This window comes from Vombatus ursinus, unplaced genomic scaffold (genome assembly GCF_900497805.2).
Source record: "Vombatus ursinus unplaced genomic scaffold, bare-nosed wombat genome assembly UNPS02014841.1, whole genome shotgun sequence".
Classification (NCBI taxonomy): Eukaryota; Metazoa; Chordata; class Mammalia; order Diprotodontia; family Vombatidae; genus Vombatus; species Vombatus ursinus.
The window spans coordinates 30,973,641-30,995,071 of record NW_020954619.1 but is presented as its reverse complement, the minus strand read 5'-3'; the positions used below and the strand labels follow the sequence as shown (position 1 = coordinate 30,995,071).

The following is a 21,431-nucleotide window of genomic DNA, read 5'->3' as shown; positions in this document are numbered from 1 at the left end:
TAAGTCTTTGAAGGCTTTTCACATTTGTCTTTTACATTTATTTCCAAAAAAATTTTGTTGAGTTTAAGACAATTTTGCCTGTTATTCTTTTTTTGGTTCTGAGCCTCTTCGATTACATGTTTATGAGTGAGGTCATTCAATGATGTAGCAATAATAGCAGTTCTTTAAAATTGGGGATAATAACTATCAAATTCCAGAAAAGTTAAGTTTCTAGGACATTTTGGACATGGCCACTTCACAAATGCTTCTACTTTCTGTGGCTCTGTGCTTACATCTTGGTAGGCTACAAAGAGTACTTATTTAACAGAAGCTCTGCAGAAGTGGCATTTGCCAATTCATAACTTCAGACTAGCTATCTCTAGCCAAAACAAGAGCAGAACAGAATATACATTCTGTTGTACATTCTGTACACATTCGTTGATCTGACCAAGACCTTTGCTACTGTCAATCATGAGGGCTTGTGGAAGATCATAACAAAATTTAATTGCCCACAGAAGCTCATCAGTATTGTACACCAGTTTCATGATGGCATGCTTGCATGGGTTCTGGATAATGCGTGATGCTCCTTTGTTTTCCTAGTCACCAATGGAGTGAAGCAGGGATATGTGCTTGTTCCCATGCTTTTTAGCATGATGTGTTAAGCAATGTTGTCAGATGCCTTCAATGAAGATGAAAATGGCATTAAGGTCAGCTATCACACTGATGGTAAATTATTTTAATTTGAAAAGGCTACAAGTCAAGACTGAAGTGTAGGGAAAGTTGATGCACAACTTTTTATTGACAGATGCTTGCTCACTCAATGAAGCCTCTGAGGCTGAGATGCAATAAAGTTTGGATTGATTCTTTGCTGCTTGTGTTAATTTTGTCCTGACAACACCAAAAAGAAAAAGGTCCTCCACCAACCATCATATCATCATATATACATGAAACCATTGGTGACAACAAACAGAGAAATTTTTAATGCTGGGATAAATTCCCCTACCTTGACAGTACACTTTCTAGGCATAAACACGTAGATGATGAGGTTGATGCATGCATTACCAGAGCTAGCTCAGTGTTTGGGAGGCTCTGAAAGTAAATGTGGGAGAGAAAAAGTATTAGGTTGCCTACCAAACTGAAGATCTACATAGTCATTGTGCTGACTTCACTGTTGTATGCCTATGAAACCTGAACAGTGTACCAGCACCATGTCAGGAAACCAAATCACTTCCATTTGAATTGTCTGAGGAAGATTCTGAAGATCACCTGGCAAGTTAAGGTACTGTATATGGAGGTCCTTTCTCAAGCTGAACTGCCAAGCATTTAAACTCTACTCGAGAGTGCACAACTCTGTGGCTGGGCATGTAGCCCAAATGCCAAATGTACATTTGCCTAAAAGTTATTTTACAGAGAACTCATACAAGGAAAGTGCTCACATGGAAGTCAGAAGAAGCAGTACAAGGACACTTTCAAAGTCTCTCTGAAGAACTTTGCAATTGATTGTGAGACTTGGGAGACACTGGAACAGGACTGCCCAAGCATGGCATGCCCTCATCAAAGAAGGTGCAGGGTTCTATGAGCAAAGCAGAATCTCAGTACCTCAAAAGAAACATGAGATGCACAATTTAGACATCTCCACTCCAAATGTTCATATGGACTATTTGTGCCCAACCTGTGGTAGAGTTTTCTGAACTCATATTGGTTTGATCAGCCACAGCTGGACACACTGTACCTTGACCCCAACATAATGATGTAATTTTTTCTTCTTTAAGCATGAAGGACAGCAAGCAACATCCCCTTCACTCCATAAGAACATGACTTTCTTCTTGCTGAGTTTTATACTACCTGTCCTTCCATTCCTTTGGTCCTGGGGGGTCCTGAAAGTCAAATACCTCAGGATCCAGTTAGGAGGTTGAGCAATTAGTGATCTCATGATATTCACTGGAACTTCTTGTTTTTATCCCCTTGCAAGTCTCTGCAGAGTTTATATGGATAGTTAATGAGTGTATGTATTGAATCCCAACTTGTTTCTTGCAGTATCCTGTTTGAAATTTGGAAATGAATTTGGAATTAATTTCAATACTGACACTTCAGTGAATGTTAGATGGTCTCGACATACCAGAGTTACAATGTCCAATTTCCTGTTCATATTGCAAGTTTCTTAGGTAATCACAAACTTACTTTAATATATCCCAGGTACAGATAATCTTTGTAATTCATACAAAGTCCAAATCCTGTCACAGGTTGGAAAGATATTTTTCTCAAATATTTGTGATGGAAAGATTGGAAAATGATAGCAATTTGAGATATACTGTCTAGGAAAGCTTTATAATTCCTATTCTCAATTTTTACCATGCACTTTGCACAAGATCCTATGAGTCCAGGTGGAACGGGCCATATGGAATTGACACTGGGGTTATTGTGACTATCCTCAGTACCAAAGCAACTTTCTTCTCTGGCCCTGACTCAGTTTCCCAAAGTTTAAAAGAAGAAATCAACTTTTGTAAAACCAACTCTGTATTTCTTGCACTTTACATTCAACACATTCAATTCTACAATGTTAGCAGATAGAGGATATGTTAGGTGGATACTCCATGAAGGTGTTCTTGTATCAGGCCTTTGTGCTCTCCTTCCTCTTAGTTGTCTACCTCTCCAAGGAGAATGGTTTGGGGAACTGTTCCCTCTCTTACCTAATCACTTCTTGGCCTTTGCCAACAGCTCTGCACTGATGGTTCAGTTGTCTTGCTTAGCTTCTGTGGCTTACCCTCAAAAAGGGAGGATTTTTGTTCAAGTGTGGATTGGACTGAATGGCAGCTGAGCTACCCTTCAGTCCTTAGACTGTGTGATTCTTTCCATTTAGTTTAATAAGCAATGCTATACTAGAAATAGCACTGCGTTGGGGGTCATGAGAACTAGATTCTAGTCCCAGTTTTGTAACATACAGTATTAGCTAAAGGCCTTTAGAGATTCACTTAACCTTGGGAAGCTTGTCTGCTCAGCTGTAAAATGGGGATATCCCCTGTATGTTCTTACAAGGTTCTCATGAAGATCAAATTTTTAAATGTTTTAAAGCACTTTGAAAACTAGAAAGCCCCTTACCAAGAGTAAGGTTATCATTATTATATTGTTGCTGTTGCTATTGCTGTTGTTATATAATCTAACCTTATTCTTCATCTTGACTGCTTTTTCTCTTATTATTGACTGTTAGAATAAATAATGTAAGTGAATCTGATGCTGGGCTCCAAGCAGTCTGGGCATTCAAGGACATGGCCCCACTTGTCAATGCTAGCTAGGGCTCTAGCTGTAAGATCTCTCCCAACTCCTACTTACATCTTTATGTGCCCACATTTATTTCTGCGGCCCCTTTATTACAGAACCCATTCATGCGTGTGTCCATGATGTTCTCTTAGTAAAGCCTTTGTAAACCTAGAGCCACCTCCATATCATGATGAAATAAGGAACAGAACTTCAAGTTAAAGAAGCAAAGTCAGCTTTCCTAGATCTAAGACCTTGGATACCCGCTAACCAAATCCCACTGGGACTCCAAGCCCTTGCACTGGAAGTATGCCTGGTGCCTCCCTGATCTAAGCTATTCTGGACTTAGGTAGCTAAGTAGTCAAACAGAATTTATGTTTGCATATACATATACATACATAACGTACTGCATATATTATATTCTTCAAGTCCCTGAAGCTGCAGAGTTCTTTGTCCCTTGTTCATCAAAGTCTTAATCCTAATATTTCTTCCTAAATCCCCTAAAACTATTAACATGCACAGGGTAGGAAAAGTCAGTCCAGAGCAGAATGTTCACACGGCACTTCATTTTTTTCTCCTTTCAGTCTTTTTTCCTATTGGACCAAAACAGAAGTGGCATATGGGATTAACTCATTTACTGACTTCAAGTTACTTAGCTGTCAGGTCTATTCAGAGAACCTACTCCTTCAGAACTATAAATATCAATTTTACCCAAAATATTTGTATATAGTTAAATATTCTTTCAATACTGTAGTGCCAATTAAGAAAAGAAACCAATTTTTTCTATTTCAAATTACTTTTAAGCTTTCAATTAAACAAATAGTGCTTAAGGATTTATTATTTGCCAAGAACTATTATTTAGGAATATAAACATATATACACACAAAAACAGTCCCTGCCCTCAGGGAGCTGATATTCTATTGCTCAAAAGTCAAGTACTATTTGTTAATGAATAAAGATTTTAAAGATTAATTTTTATAGCATTGTCTTTCTGTTTGTTCTTCTTAGATATTTTTTTCCTGAGAAAAGTTACATTAATATTCTTCCATAGTTCACACATAATCTTTTATAATATTCTCCTTTTTTAGGGTGAGAATATTCAGAGCTAGAGGGGAACTTATTGATCCTCAAGTCCAATTCTCTCATATTACAGATGAAGAAACTAAGGCCTAGAGGGATAAAGTAACCTGCCTGAAATAATGCATGTAGGAGGTGTCAAAGATAAGACTCAAGCCCAGGTCTTCAGACCTCAAATTCAGTGTTCTTTACACTATATACTACATTGCCATTATAACATCATTCCAGAGTAAAATATTTTTTACATACTTAATTGGTTACAATTTTAAATTTATAGCCTCCCATCATCTTCAAGTTATCCCGATACTTACAGAAAATAAGAAGTTGTTTATAGATGGATATATGTTGATATGAAAAACTACATATGATTCTTGTGTTGGTTTATAGGGGTATGACATTCTTTGTGCTCTAGGTTTGTGTGAGTTTTTAATGATATTTTAAGAAATTGGCTTACTAACATTACTGATATAATATCCATCAAAGGGCTTCTTATTTCTTCCTTTTTGTAGAAATGCTTTAATCTTCGCTTCTGGTCACTTGTTTTCTTATTTATATCCTGCTCGGATAGTTTTTAGATATGTCTATAGCTGTGAAGCAAAACCATATATACTCTTCCAACCTTCCCATGTTCTACTAAACAAGAGAATTAAAAGAACATTTTCTTAGCAAATCCAAATGAAATTGTCTGCTAGAACACAGTGAGTTCCCTCAGGTAGTACTCTACTTGTATTTGTAACAAAAGAAATCTTAATCCATGGAACACCGAAAATTGAAAATGGAGTCAATCACATAAGAATAAGCCTCATTTGGAACCTAGTCTCTTGTTTTGAAAAAATAAATTTGAGACACCAAAAGGTTCTGTGTTTTTGTTACCTTAAAAGAGAAAGATATTCTGAATTTATGGTGAGTTTGCAAGAAAGTTTTCCCAAAGACTCTACATCATGAATGCTAAATTCAGGCTCCAAGGATACCAGTTCTATCATGATCTTTTTCAAGTTGCTTTTGTTAACAATATTTAAAAAACAGATGCACTCGCTTTTTTTTTCTTTTCAAGTACTCTGAGACTTTTATATGAACATTTATATACCTCACTGGGAATACAGAGGCAGAGAGTAACATGGTCCAAGGGTGGGCATGTTTGCAACTATAGACTAAAGGTTTCATATTGATTTTGCTGACTAGTTATCTAGAGGTGATATGACTAAAATTCTTCGATAAGATCATAGACTTTAAGGCTATCTGGGGCCAAACATCTGCATCAAAACAGAAAATCTGCACCAATTCAAATGTGTATGAGAAGATATACTTGCCCTACTAAATCAATTCTGATGTCAGACTCCTTTTCCCAAACACACTTCTCACAAAACCTGGTCTTGAGTGTTATTTCCATCCCAAAACTTTGGGCCTAAGTACTCTCACAGAACTATATTATATGTCAAGGGATGAGAACATCTCAATTTGGGTATATTATTGTCTTGGATAAAATACTTTGATGAACACTAGTGTCCTGGTGTATTTCATTCGGTCCTCACAACCACACTAAGAGATAGGTCTTATTATTATTCCCAATTTACAGATAAGGAAACTAAGGTTAGAAGAAGTTATATGACTTACCCAGGGTCACATGGGTAGCCCATCCTCATTTTGCTCATACACGTACTCAGTAATATTATCTGTACCACTCCTTGCACATGAACAACATTGATGATATGTTGCCCAAATACTACTATGCATCCTTCCCTTGAACTTTGGGTTACCTAAAAAAATTTAAAAATTAAAAAAATCAACACTTTAGTCACTTTCATTGTTGCATAGACAAGAGCAGACAACCCCTAAGTACTGCTTTTCAGAAAGCAACCATGTGTAAATACATATGTATAGAGAGAGATATAGATATATAGATATGCTGAAAACCAAATCCAGCTAAATTCCCAAGGAAAGCTCAAAACATATAAGCACAAAGGGAAATACTCCACGCTTCTCAAGACACCATGACTCCTTCCCCATGTTACCAGAGAAGCTTAAAACTAACCTAGCACTTAGCACAATGCCTAGCACATAAAGTACTTAATAAATATTTGTTGACTGACTGCCTAACTTGCAATTATGATCTGTAACTGCAGAATGTTGATGAATAGTTCAAGCACCAGTACCCTTCTCTAGCTGAATCCCTTACTATATCCCTAAATACACCATCCCCATATATCCCTATGGCTAACATTGCCAGTGCATTCCCCTTTAGCTACCACTAAGCTACTTTCTATGTCTCTGAGAGCTATGAAACTTCTCATTTACCTTTGCTCTTGGGAAAGTCATCTTCCTCTTTAACTCCCCTTGCTCCAGCTCACTTCCCCCTCTAAGCCATTCATGAAAATCATTTGTCATCCAGGTGTTCAGTGTATGAGGAATTCCTTCACTTCACTGTGAAGAATACTCAAATGAATCTGTGATCTTAAGTTGGAAGTGCCCTCCAGTTGTATACATTGCAACTCTTTCCATTCCTGTCCATTTTGTCTGTGCTATCCCAAAAGTTCAACACAGGGAGTCCACCCGAGGTGCTTGAGGCCTTTTTTACTTTTGTCCTGACATCACAAGGGTATCAGCTGATCACTCTGTTTACCCATCATCGTCTACTTTTGCTAAAAGATCAACCCATCTTCTCTTCCTGTCATACAGTTTTTTTAATAGCATCCTTTACTCCTCTTCATTTCCTCATTGGTTATATATTGCAGCTAGCTCACACCCACCACTCACTGGCATTTTACCCTAAATTTAATAATGATCTTTAGTTAGGTATTCCAGTCAGGTATCTCTGCCATATAGCAACAAACATAAAATGTTTGTATTAAAAAGATGGGTCTTTGTTTTAGTAGAAATGTTGGAGTCAGTTAAAGCTTAGGAATATGCTGCAAGCAATTAAACTGACTCCTCCTTTTCAATTCTGAGACTATATCATTGTCTATCCATACCATCACTCCCACATATGAATAATGTTGGACAAGTTCCATACGGCATCCTTTCAAATGCATGCTGCAATCTGCACAATAGATATCCTTCATCCATTTGGTCTTCTTGTGTGGATGGACAGAGCAAAACTTCTTTGAGTGATTATAGATCTGTTCCAGCTACAAAGCCGTAGGGCTTGATGTAATCAGTACAATGTCATCCCTAAAGGGGAGTACCTGGAGTATCTTATCATCCCATGGAGATTCTTCCTCAACCTGGACTTTTTGCTGGATTTAGTCAATAGTCAATAAACATTTATTAATCACCTACTATGTATCAGGCACTGTACTAAGAGCTAAGTATACAAATGAGAAAAACAAAGTCTCTGCCCTCAAGAAGTTTACAATCTAATGGGGGAAGACAATACACAAAAGGACATTGATTTCCTCCAACACAGTCATACTTCGATGAATGCGCATCATCCTATTTTATGTATCACCTGATGCTTTATTATATGGGGGTTACTGAACAGATTTATTTCTGTTTTGCATGTCCCAAGGAATCTTGAATGATTTTGATATGTAGAAAAGAGACACCTGTAAGACAGCTTTTAGTTCTACTAAATCAAATGTTTTTCACAATCAACAAAGAATAAGTACAATGGGAGCTTGAATTCTGTACATCCTTCAGTCAAATACCATACAAAGAATTAAATTGATTATATTTTAATAGACAGGAAAAGAATCATTAATGACATGGGAATTATTACTGAGTCAGCTATCAATGTACCATCAGGCCAACAAGTTGACAGAGCTAAGATAAGAATTTATAATAAAAAAGAAGAAAAATATAATATGCAGTTAACAATATGAAGCCTAAATTGTTTAAAGAAATTACTGAAAATTTTAAAATGAGAGATGGACTACAGAAATGACATTGGCACCAATCATAATAATTTCATTGAGAAGTTAAACCAATGTAAATTAATTGCCACAATAAGGAGACCACAAGAGTCTAGGAAACACCTTAGTTTAAAACAAGAAACATTTTAATTGCTTGCCAACAATTGATAACTTCCAATTTATTCTATCTATATATGTCTTTCTATCTATCTACCCCCCCTTTTTCTGCCCCTGTGTGTGTATGTGTATTATTGTTTGCTGCTTAATAAATGTTTGCTGATTGACTGAAGAGTTGACTGTCAAATGCCAAACCAGGTTAGAATGTAAACCTGTTCATAAAATCTTACAAAGAGGGGCAGCTAGGTGGCACAATGGATAGAGCACCGGCCCTGAAGTCAGGAGGACCTGAGTTCAAATCTGGCCTCAGACCAAACACTTGACACTTACTAGCTGTGTGACCCTGGGCAAGTCACTTAACCCCAATTGCCTCACCAAAAAAAAAAAAAAATCTTAAAAAGAAAAGTACTGGATAACTATGAGTGATATCATCTCATTAAGCAGAGAGAAATGGTGGAGGGTAAATTCAGGTTAAAGAAACCCTGGCGAGATATCCAACTAAGCAAAGTCATCCTAAGAGCATTCAAGAATGAAAATGGAAAGATTTAGACAGAAGTAAACTGGACAAACCTTTCAAAAATCATTTCAACAAACTGTAGCCACACTTGGACCCTAACAACACAGTAACTGAGGTGCTTATAGAGGAGGTAGAAATGGCAATAGAGGAAATAAAAACAAGAAAAACAGACAAATTTGTCCAAGTATACATAAAGGAGATCTGTACTGGAGGTGACAGAATTTTAGGGGCATTCAGGAACAAGGCATCTGAAGGAGAGGAAGATATCAAAAGCACAGAAAAAATCTGGAACAATTTTAATGCCAAAAAAGTAATCAAAAGAATACTGTATCAGTTAACTCATAAGCTATATGCCTATTCTTCTATCTCTACAAAATCACAGGTATAGTTTCTAGTTAATGAGTAGTATTTTCATGGTCTGAAATTATTAATAATCATAGTTAACAATAGCTAACATTTACATAATACTTACTATGTGCCAGGCACTGTGCTTAGCATTTTACAATTGTTTTCCCATTTGTTTCTCACAACAACCCAGGGAGGTAGGTTCTATTATTATCCCCATTTTACAGATAAGGAAACTGAGGCAAATACAGGTTAAATGACTTGCACAGGGTCACAGACCTAATAAGTATACGAGGCTATAATTGAACTTAGGCTTCTGTGACTCGAGGCCCAGTATTCTATCCACTAAGCCACCAAACTGTTATTATAGCTTCATTGAATCTCTAATTTGCTTCAAAACTCAAATCACGTACCACCTCCTGCATATTTCCTAATTCCTCTATCTGCCAATTCCTCTCTGTTCCCCCTTCAAAAAATAACCTTTCATTCATTTTCTTTATTTTCATATGTTCATATGTGTACATATTGCTCCCCTATGAACCTCCTCCTGTCTATCTATAGCTAATAGAATGTTAGCCCCTTGAGAGTAGGAAATGTTTCACTTTTTTCTTTGTATTCCCAGAACCTAATATAGTACCTGCCATATAGTAAGTACTTAATAAATCTTTGATTAACCAATTGATTGAAGGGATAGTTCTTTGTTAAGCCTAAAATATCTGAGACACTTTTAGAGCAAAAAGAGACTTGGAAGGTTATTTAGTCCAAATTCCTGGTTTTACAGATGAGGAAACTGAGGCACACAGAGATAAAGAGACCTATATGAGGTCTCCCAGATAGCCTGAGGTAAGTCAAGGACTGAAAATGTTCTAACTTCCAGTCCTATGTCTTTCTACCATATAACAATTACCTAGTATCTAGTTATCTCACCTTGCTTCTCACTCCCCCAGGCCATTTAAGGATAATAAATACAGATAACTCTCATTCCCTGGCTATTAAAAAATAAAATAAAATCCTTCCACTGACGTTTGGGCCACCTGTCCTCCACTCTCCCTAATCAATAATGTAAAATGAAATAAAACACAAAATACTTCTTTCTCATCATTTTCACAGTACCTTCAGGTCACTTCTATAGTGGCCTCCAGGTGCAACCCAGGGATTGAAGCTAAATCGCTTACCCTAGAAAATCCAGGCTTTTAGATATATTCTCTGCCTTTCTGCTATCTAGACAAGATAACTTTTCTAGATAATTCTCTCTAGATTGTACTCTGCTTAATTTAACAAAAACAGTAACATAATGCATTTCAAGAGCACAGTGTAGCTATGATTTCATTGGTGTGCATGTGCATATAATTCATCCTCACCCTGTCCTGTGTATTTCTGTCGAGGTATTTCCAAAAATCCACCATGTAGAAATCACCCAGCACAGTGGCAACTTTCTCCTGAATCTAATATTTCAAAGAATATCCGATCAATCCTTAGCATGTTATCCTAACTTGAGGCATGCCTGACTCATCTCCTTTTTTAGTGAAACATGCTACTGTTGATATCTTCTACAGCATTTCTTGTACACAATTATCAGTGGGAATATATTGCTCTCAGATACCTACCATGTATCTCTCTATTGTCTTCTGGGTCACCTAAAACACCTACACACACACACACACACACACACACACACACACACATACACACACATTCAGATACACTGAAATCAAATAAAACACATCACATTTGTTTCATCTTGTTCATCTTTTTAGATCTTTTTCATAATCTAGCTATCTCCAGCACTATCTTATCTATCCTACATTGTTATTTTCTGTTGATACATTTCTAAATCCATCAGATATTGGCATATATAGGAATCTACATTTGAGTTTAACATTGATAGGATATCATTGTAATATGCCTATAGTGCACAAATATTGGGAAAGGGTTATGCATCCAAATCTCATTCAGCTGAATTGGGGGTATCATTCTGTTGAAATGGTTAATTTCTGGTCTAGCAAGACAATCATCCCTACTAGTCTGACTCCTGCTTCCCATTCCAGCATTCTCTTTCATTACTCCCTTTCATATACCATTTTTTCTAGTCAAAATGGACTACTTATCACTCCATCTGGGCCTTTGTGTCATCTTGAATAAATGCTACCTCCTTTTTGTGTAGCCTTCCCTGGTGCCCATCAATGCAGTCAGTCAATCAACAAGCATTTATTTAGCATGTTTTATGAGCCAAGAATTGTGTTAAGCTCTAGTTTCTTAAATCTCTCAGAGTATTTTGTTAGTACCTCTTCTACACAGTAATCACATTCTAATTAGTTATTGCCTGACTACCTTCATTTCTTTCTTTTAATAAGGTTACAAGATCAGTAGCTTAGGAAAATGCTATAATCGTGACATACCTATATTTCAGCAAATAATAATAATGATAATAGTCGCTCCTGATATTCTTGCAGAGAAGATGCATAGATATGGACTAATTAACAGAAATTTTAGATGGATTCAGAACTAATTGTACTACTGGACCCCAAAAGGGATTATTAATAGCTCAGTGTCAAGCTGGAAGAAGGCAGGTCTCTAATGGACCTGTCTGTGAGGTGTGTTCTTGATTCTGTACTATTCAACATTGTTATCTAGATAAAGGAATAAATGGCATGTCTGTTGAATTTTCAGATGACATTAAGCTAGGAGGGATAGCTAATGATTTGAATGACAGAGGTAGGATCCAAAAAATTATAACAAGCCAGACTATTGAACTGAATCAGATGAGACTGAATTTAATCGAGATCAATTTAAGATATACTGAAGCTCAAAAACTAAACTGTATAAGGTCATAATTGACAGATCATGGGTAGACAAAAGTTTAAATGAAAAAAACATTTAGTGGTATACAAGTTCAATATGAGTCAACAATATTATGTGGCAGCACACACACACACACACACACACACACACACACACTAACACAATCTTAGGCTGCATTGAGAGGCATAGTGTTTAGGGCTGGGGAGATGATAGCCCTGAAGACCCTCTGGAGTATTGTCTTCTTTTCTGACTGCCATGTTTTAGAAACTTGTTGATAAATTGGAGGGCATCCAGAGGAGGCTACTGAATTGAAGAAAGGGTCACAAACCTATGTTTCCCTCAGGGGATCTAGGATTATACAGTGAATCAGTAGGGGCTTTGAGATATAGGGTGGAGAGTTCCTTCAAAATAGATATGAATAGAAGAACTAATTAATTATTAATTGGATAAGTGTGAATCCCTATGTTTAACAATCTAAGGGACACATAGAAACATGGAACTCTTCCTGCTTAGTTTATTGTCTAGTTGAAGCGATAAGACCTGTACAAAGTTAGCTACAATGCCAGAATCGTAATAAAAAAAACTTAAGTTATTTTTCTAGGACGGGGGTGGGAAACTGCGGCCTCGAGGCCACATATGGTCCGCTAGGTCCTCAAGTGCAGTCCTCTGACTGAATCCAAACTTCACAGTACAAATCCCCTTAATAAAAGGATTTATTCTATAAAACTTGGACTCAGTATAAAGACTGCACCAAACAATCTAGGAAAACACCACCTGAAATTTGAGTTCAATGTTGCAAATGTAGGAAAAATACACAAAAACTCATTAAGCTTGGAATCATCAAAAGTCATTTTATCCTGTACTTCATTGAGACACAAAATTGGAAACGACACATTTACCTGAGAAACTAGGCCACGAATTAAACACAGAAATATTATAAAGAGGCAGTCCCACTGACTTCTCTGAATGAATAGGTGTATAGCTAGGGGACAACAAACCAACATTTGCTTTTATTTTTCTCCCAAAGGATATGGATTTATAATTCAGAACATTTCATTGTGACTCAAACTTGCTATCCTTTCAGTGGAAATCAGTATATATGACCTAATTATAAACTCTTCTGTTATCCAAAGAGTAAGAATTTGCACATATTTCTTAGGTTGTAATGCTTATAGAGATCATTCGACTGTGATAACACAAAATCATTTCTTTTACTCTTTGAGGTACACACAGTTCGATCTCCAAATTCAGAAATCACAATCTGAAAGCTTTATTTGGTAGGTTCAAAAGGATTTTATGAAGTTTCAGTTTGTGTAATATCCTCAACATTTAGATAAATAGATAATAGCATGTTATATAGCATGTTAATATTTGCAGAGTGCTTTACAAGTCTTATCATTTTATCTCAACAATAATCTTAGAAAATCAATGCTATTATCACCATTTAATAGATGAGGAAACAGGCAGACAGAAGTTAAGAGATGAGCTAAGGGTCTCAGCTAATAAATGGCTAAAGTGGGATTTGAACTCAAATCTTCCTGATTCTAGGTTCAGTAATTTATCCACTGCACCATTTAGATGCCTCTAGGAAGTTGTTTTCTCAAATTTGTCAGATCATGTAATGCTAATTTCATGTTTGTTATGTTGAAAGTATAAGTCTATAAAATTTTCAGTGTAATGGGATGAATCTTTATATCTACTTTATATGCCTTTGGGAACATATTAAAGATGCCTATCAATGAGATCCAAGTATCAACTCACTGTTGTCATTTATCCCAGATGAGTGAAGCTGAGATCAACGGGCAGTTTGAATCGGTGTGTGAATCAGTCTTTAGTGAAGTTGAATCTCAGGCCATGGATGCCCTAGACCTTCCTGGTTGCTTCCGAACGAGAAGTCACAGTTATCTGAGAGCCATTCAGGCTGGTTACTCCCAAGATGATGAATGTATTCCTGCAATGACATCTTCTAACATCACCTCAACTATCAGGTCAACAACAGGTAAAGGAAAAATCTTTCTGCCTTATTCAATGACAACATGATATATACCAATTGTTTCCATTGGACAGGAAAAATAACCTCACCCTACACACACACACACACACACACACACACACACACACACACACATTAATCTGACTTACTATCCCAATACTTGATCATCATTTATTATTGCATTTTCAGGAAAATCCCAGTTACTATTTTAAAAATTCTCCCAATAAAATTATATTGGTTTCATGTTCTCCCATAAACAATATATTAATAAGTGATAGATTTCATATACATCTGTGTAAGGGTGAATCTTTGGGAAACACTCGCAGGATTGTTTCCTGATAGAAATATCCAAATTATGGGCACTACAGTTGGTGGTTATACCTTAATTCTTAAGGTTATGTCATAAATTGTCATGGATACCCAGAAAAGTCCAGATGTAATGATCTATATATCCATCCACCTGGCCCCTTCACCAGTGTCCATCAGGAATAGCTGTTCTGCATGCCCCAGATCTATAAAAATTATTCATAGCTGGAGATTAATCAATCCTGGATGTAAATTCACTAATACTGGTAGAGCTCTAAGGATTTGGTTTCATGATTCACTCTGGTTCTAATGGAAATTTGGAAAATTTACCACCTAAATGAAAAATTACTGCCTAATATTTTATTACCTTTATATTATTTATGTATCACAATGAATATACATGGTTCTGAGAGAGCCATAAAATATACCAAGGAATACAATTTTGCCATGACAAGTTTAAAGGCTAAGAAAAAGATACAAGATGAAATCACATAGTACTGAATATATAGGTGATATGAATACCAGAAGAACTAGTGTATTAGGACAGTAATCAAATAAGTTTGGGGGAGGGAATAGATTTTGAAGAAAGAAACTGAAGGGAGTGTGGGTATTTTGACCAGATGATATTCAGTTTATAAAGGATATAATGAAAGAAGGCATATAATCAGAAGCCGCTAAAAGAGACCAAAGGAAGCCTTGGAAAAGAATGTGTAATTATAACTATATATTGTTGGTTTTTTCTTCTAAGTGAAACATTTTACAAAGATAAGTAATACCCTGTAGTATAAAAATGACCCACTATGGAATTCCATAGAAAAATATTTCACAGCATTATCAAAAATAGTATTGGTGAATTTCCTTAAATGTCTTATACAATAAAAAAGAAAGGAAAAAGAAAAAGAAAAAGTCATGGCTCCTCTGAATTCTTCAGTATTTTCAGTTGTCGATTCTAAGAATTATTTGGGATACAGAAAGATGGATTTTTGACACCTATGCCATGGTTGTCTCATAAAAGGTGTATGTTTATATAATGTCATACTAGAAGCAGAGAAATCATAAATATTTTCCAAACAAATCTTTGGAGAAATGGGTGAAAAGGCAAGGCCAAGAGCCTTTTTCAATGTAAGGTATTCTGTAGCCTATAGCTATGATTCTGGTAGCTTGAGAGTGACAGGGTTCTTAAGTTCGTGGCTTCTCAATCATAACTGCCAGTTCACCATAGGAAAGTCATGACACCTATGTCTCGATTTGCCTTTCTGTAAAAGAGAAATTTTTAGAAATACACTATTGTTACGAGGCAACTTAATCAATTTTGAGGTCAATGGGAGAAAAAGCTTAGAAAAATCCATGCATTCCTACATTCAGAAAATATGTGTTGAGTGCCTACTATGTACAAAGACAGGTGCACCCAGTAATTATTTTTATGGTCTTCAGAAGTACTTTCAAAATAAAATATTACACATGTTTGCAAAGTGCTTTCCATGTTATCTCAGCTAATCCTCGCAACAACCCGTAAGGTAAGTGCTATTATTATCATCATTTCACAGATGGGAAAACTAAAGGTGAAAGCTATTAAGTGACTTGCCAGGGGCACGCAGCCATAAATGTCTAAGATAGGATTCAAACTCAGGTCTTCCTGTCCCACCTATGAAATCTCATGCAAGTTTTTTTTTTAAATAGAGGATCAAAGTGGGGGTAAAGATAGGTTTCTTTCTCCAACATTAACCACCACCACCACCTCCAACAAAAAAATAAAAAGAGAACAGAAGGCAGGCCAGATGGAATCACTTTGAAAGTTACACATTCAATTTGTTATGTACTTTAAAATAAAAGCAAATTTTACATTACAGAGATTTGCAATCTCATGTATAATCCTCTCCTTCTGTTCCACATTGTGTATGAAAATGCTCATTTTACTTGGTATTTGTTAAGTTCAAAATAAAAAGAAAACAAATTGTAAAACAACAGAAACCGAAAATAAAGCAATGCAATGGACTGCATATCTGACTCAGAAAGGTGGTTTCTAAAGAGGAGTTTCAGAAATGTTTTAAGAAATAGCACCATAAGGGCAGCTAGGTGTGCAGTGGATAGAGTACTGACCCTGGAGTCAGGAGGACCTGAGTTCAAATCCAACCTCAAACATTTGACACTTACTAGCTGTGTGACCCTGGGCAAGTCACTTAACCCCATTACCTAGCCAAAAAAAAAAAAAAAAAAAGGAAAGAAAGAAAGAAATAGTGGCATCACTGAAATAAGTACATTGTCTGATGGGACTACTTTGGAGTACTGACTCATGTGGATGAATACATTTTGACATATGTGTATAATCAATCAACAAGCATTTATTAGGTACATACTATATTTCAAATACTAAATTATTATAAGGGGATCCCAATACAAAGAACAAAACAATCCCTACTTGAAGCAAGCTTATATTATAACAGAAGAGACAAAAAGTACACATATAAGAATATACAAAATAGATATAAAGAAAATAAACAAAGTAGAGAAACACAAGGCAGTTTGAAAGGTAAGGCATTTAGCAGTTGGAATAATAACAACAGCATTTATACAATGTTTAAGATTTTCTAAGCACTTTATAAATATTATCTCATTTCGTCCTCACAACCATCTTAGAAGGCAGTTTCTGTTATTAGTCCCATTTTACAGAAAAGGAAACTGAAGCAGACAGAGAGGATAATAGACTTGCTCAGGGTTGTAGAGTTAGTAAAAGGCTAAGGCTGGATTTGAACTCAGATCTTCCTGACTCTAGGTTCAATGTTCTAAATATTGCAAAAGGCTTCATGTAGAAACTGGTAGTTGAGCTTCATCTTAAAGGAAGAGAGTCTATGAGGTGGAAATGAAAAGGGAGTACATTTCAGGCTTAGAAAATGGCTAGTGAAAAGACACACAAATGAAAGGTGGATTGCCGTGTCTAAGCAACAGAAAGTCAGTTTGTCTGAATTGTAGAGTGTAGAAGAGTAAGAATCATATCTAATAAGGCTGGAAAGATAAATTGGAGCTTGACTGTGAAGCAGTTTAAAAACTAAACATAAGAATTCATATTTGATTCTATAGATAACAGAGTGTGTCACTGCGGTTGTGTTTTGTTTTGTTTTGTTTTTGAAGTAGGAGAGACATGTAAAGAGCTACACTTAAGGAAAATCACTTTGGCAACAGTGTTGAGAATAGATAGACTGGAACGGCGAGAGATTTCGGACTAGGAGAGAAGTTTGGAGACCATGAAAATAATCTCGGCAAGGAGTGAAAAAATCCTGAAGTACTGTGTGTGTACTGGGAGGGGTTGTATGTAAGAAATGTTCTGAGTGGCAAGATTCAGAAATCAATTCAGTATGTTGGATGAAGATAGGAAGTTAAGAATTAACACTGAAGCTATGGACCTGGGTAACGAGAAGAAAGGAAGAGCTTTCAACAGAAATAGGGGAGTTTAGAAGAGGAGTAGGAGTGGGTTTAGGGGGAAAGATAATGAGTTTAGTTTTAGACATGTTGAATTTAAGATGTCTCTGATATTTGAAATGCCCAACGGCAACTGGTGACATGGTACTGAAGCTCAGGGGAGAGACTGAGGCTGGATATAGAAATCTATGGGTCATCAACAAGGAAATAATTAAATTTATGGGAACTGGTAGGGACGCGTCGTAGGGAAAAAAGAGGGCCTAGTGTTGATCATAGGGGACCATTCACAGCTATGTGCCTTGATGTGGATGACGGGCCAGCACCTCACTTCTTACAATCACAGAATGTTTGAGTTAGAAGGGACCCCAGAGGCTATCTAGTCCCAAATAAATAATGAAGAAATTCATTAACAGTAAGTGGAAAAAGTGGAGCAGTGAGAAAAGAACACATGAAAGTGAGATTTCCGAGATTCCCTATTTTGTGAAGCTTGCTTTTTCCCCCTTAGAGTATGGATTCAATATGTTACTTTCAGAAATTAAACAACAAAAATGTAGATTAGCCACTACCTATGTAGGAATTGCTGCTTTCATTTCCCCTGAAAGTAGACATCCAGCCTCTCTTTGAAAATGAATAGCTCTAAATGTTTGGAAGAAGAAGAGGAGGGGAAACAATAGTGGCAAGCAAACATGTAGTGCTTTAAAATTTGCAAAATGCTTTACCTGTATTATCCCATTTGATCCTCACAATAACCTTGGGAAGTAAGTGCTTTTATTATTTCCATTTTAAAGATGAGAAAACTGAAGCTTAGGCAGATCTTCTATTATTGCTTATATTTATATGAAACTTCTTTCTCTGCAATTTCTACTGATACTGCCATGATAAATCAGAAGAAACAAAATCCCTCTAATCAAAGAATTCTTAACCTGGGGTTCACGGACAACTTGAAGGGTCAATGGGTAGATTTCAAGAGAGAGCCTGTGAATTTGTTTTTAATATTTTTATAACTATTTCAATGTAATTGGTTTATTTTGCAATCCTATGTATTTTATTTTAAGCGGTTTAATAACATTGTTCTGAGAAGGGGTCCACAGTTTCATCAGACTACTAAAGGAGAGCATTGTACACATAGATGAAAAAAAAAGTTTAAGAAGCCTTGCTCTAATCCATGACAATCCTTCAAATATAAAACTGCAGTCATGTATCTGCCCCAATTCTATCACTACCAATAGAATTTCCTGTCAAATACCACTTAATCTTTTCTTCACGTCAAATATTCCTAGTTATTTCCAGTAGTCTGTATCTGATACTTTTCATCAAAAGACCTACTCTGATGCCTCAACATAATGAATAAATAGGTGGTCCTCGATTCTCAAGGTGAGATCAATGCAACATAAATTCTGGTGGGTCCTGCCAAGATAGCTTTTTAGTACACAGTGACAAACTGCATCTATTGTCAGAGGACCAGCCTTGTTAAGTACAGAACAGCTTTCCAATAATAGATGCAGGCCACAATAGGTTGATTGCTAGATGGCCAGTTCTTTCACCAAGGTCATTTGTTTTTCAATACTTTACTGGATCTAAGATGTCATTAATATGAGTCTTAATGCAGATCACAGTATGTCTCTTCTTCCCTATTTTGTGCAAATCTTATCCATGTATTCTTATACATTCTCAATGGGAGTTCCACCCAGAATTCTTGGGGCTTTCTTTTAGTTCCTTTGATATTATATGAATACCTAGGGAACATAAGGGCTAGATGATAAGCCTATCTCCTCTTCCAGTCATACATCCCTCTAAGTATAGGCTTTACACTACTTCTCCTTTTCGATTTTTCATTGGTAGACTGAATTAGCAGCCAACTCATGCTGACCATGCCTCTCCATTGCCTTTGTGGGTGATCCACAATTTTAATTTAATTTAATAGAATCACAGACTGCTACTGCATGACAATCCATGAACTTAATACACAATGTTTTTTGTATATATAGATCAAATAACATATATGAGCACATTAATGGTTTAGAAAGAATCATTAAATACTGTGTAGAATGTACTTTGTAAATATTAACAATTTGGTGTTTCATTTGTAGATTTGAAGCTTATCCTCTTTGGCCCAAATAAATTACCTTATGAAGTCAATATTTTGTGTTAAAGGTAGATGATGGAGATTCCACTGCATGTGAATCTCTCTATCCAATTTTCAAAGGGCTGAAACTTGAATAGTAGAGAGGATTTGCCAAAGTGTTCAAATAAAGACTGAAAATGTTTCTCCAGCCTACTGTTTCTTTCATTATGAAAAAAGAGCTACATATTGATTAGCAGACTGCTTGTTAAATGAAGTGGTTTTGAAAACATCTAACTTTCATTTCATATATGATTTCTTTCTCAATTATGAAATGATTTATTTGATAGATTTTCTTGTCTAAATATGCAATTCCCCAGATTTTTTTAGGGAGGTAACATTATTGATACTGTGAGGAAAATGCTATAAAATTAGATTAATATGATTTTGCTACGGGTCAATATTTTTCCCAAAATATGACAAGACTGATTTAAAGAATCATTAAAATAAGAGAACCAACTATAAGAATCAGGGCAGAGGAAACATTTATATACATTATTATTTTATTACTTATGTTTCTAGAGTCATTTGACTCTCCAGAGTATACAGAAATTCCAAGTTTCCAGGATAGCTACTTTGAAATCGCATCAAGAAAAGCATTCTGTATTTCTGTATGAGTCATTTAAACTTTGTGGGCCTCAGCATCCTTACCTGTAAAATGGTGATGATAATAATATTGGCACCCATATCACAGAGTTGTTGTAGGGATCAAATGAGGTAATCTGCAACACTTATGCTGTTAATGATGGTGAAGAAGATAATGATTACTGAAAGGGTAGTAAATATGTTTTCCATTACAAACTTTGTTTCTATTTCATTATTTTACTACTTAATATGCCCCAACCTTTTAATTGGAAAAATATGACTCCATATTTTTCTCTGTATTAATCTTCTCAAAACAAAAGTGTAATTTCACCTCTTTTTAAAAGATGTCCAATTCATCATCTTGTACAGTCTGGTAAGACTCTATTTTATTTATTTACAAAATTAATGTAGGTTCTCATAATTCTTTGTTTCATTCAAGTGGCTACTATACTGTATTTGGATTCAAAGAACCTGAGTTCCAATCCCAGTTCTGCCACTTAGTACCTTCATAAGCTTGGCCAAGTAACTTAGCTTCTTCTATCCTAGGCTGTCTTATCTATAAAATGAAGGTTTTAAATAAGATTATCTGTAACTTCCCTTCTAGCTTTTTCTGTAACATATACATATCTATATGTGTGTGTGTGTGTGTTTAGATGTACAAGTGTATAGATGTATGTACCCACACAAATACGTGTAGGTATGCACACATATACATATAAGCACATATACACATGTATACATACACATACACAAATGTGTATATATTTATATACATATTTGTGTGTGTATCTTTAAAATAAAGAAGTAATGCTGGGAATTTTTAAAATTTCAGCTCAAAAAATGGAGATTATAATCCACAGATGTCAATATGAGATCACCATATGTGAAGAGTTTTTTTAATAGAACAGTTTAGTAAATGCACTGAAGGCTTTCGAAAGTATATAACATAATATGGGCCCAGTATAAAGTAGGTTGAGAAAAAAGGGGCCATTTAGAGGCACTTAAGTGGCAGTAGATTGAGCTCTGGGCCTGAAATCAGGAAGACCTCAGTTCAAATATAGCCTCAGA

At 35.9% G+C, this 21,431-nt stretch overlaps 1 protein-coding gene across 1 annotated transcript in view; it reads left to right on the top strand.

Moving 5' to 3' along the window:
* Positions 1 to 21,431, top strand: part of DLGAP2 (DLG associated protein 2) — a 259,975-nt gene that overhangs the window by 156,799 nt on the left and 81,745 nt on the right. The window contains exon 5 of the mRNA XM_027840397.1: positions 13,720 to 13,939. Within this exon, the coding sequence (XP_027696198.1) occupies positions 13,720 to 13,939 (220 nt within the window). The remainder of the gene's footprint in view (positions 1 to 13,719; positions 13,940 to 21,431) is intronic.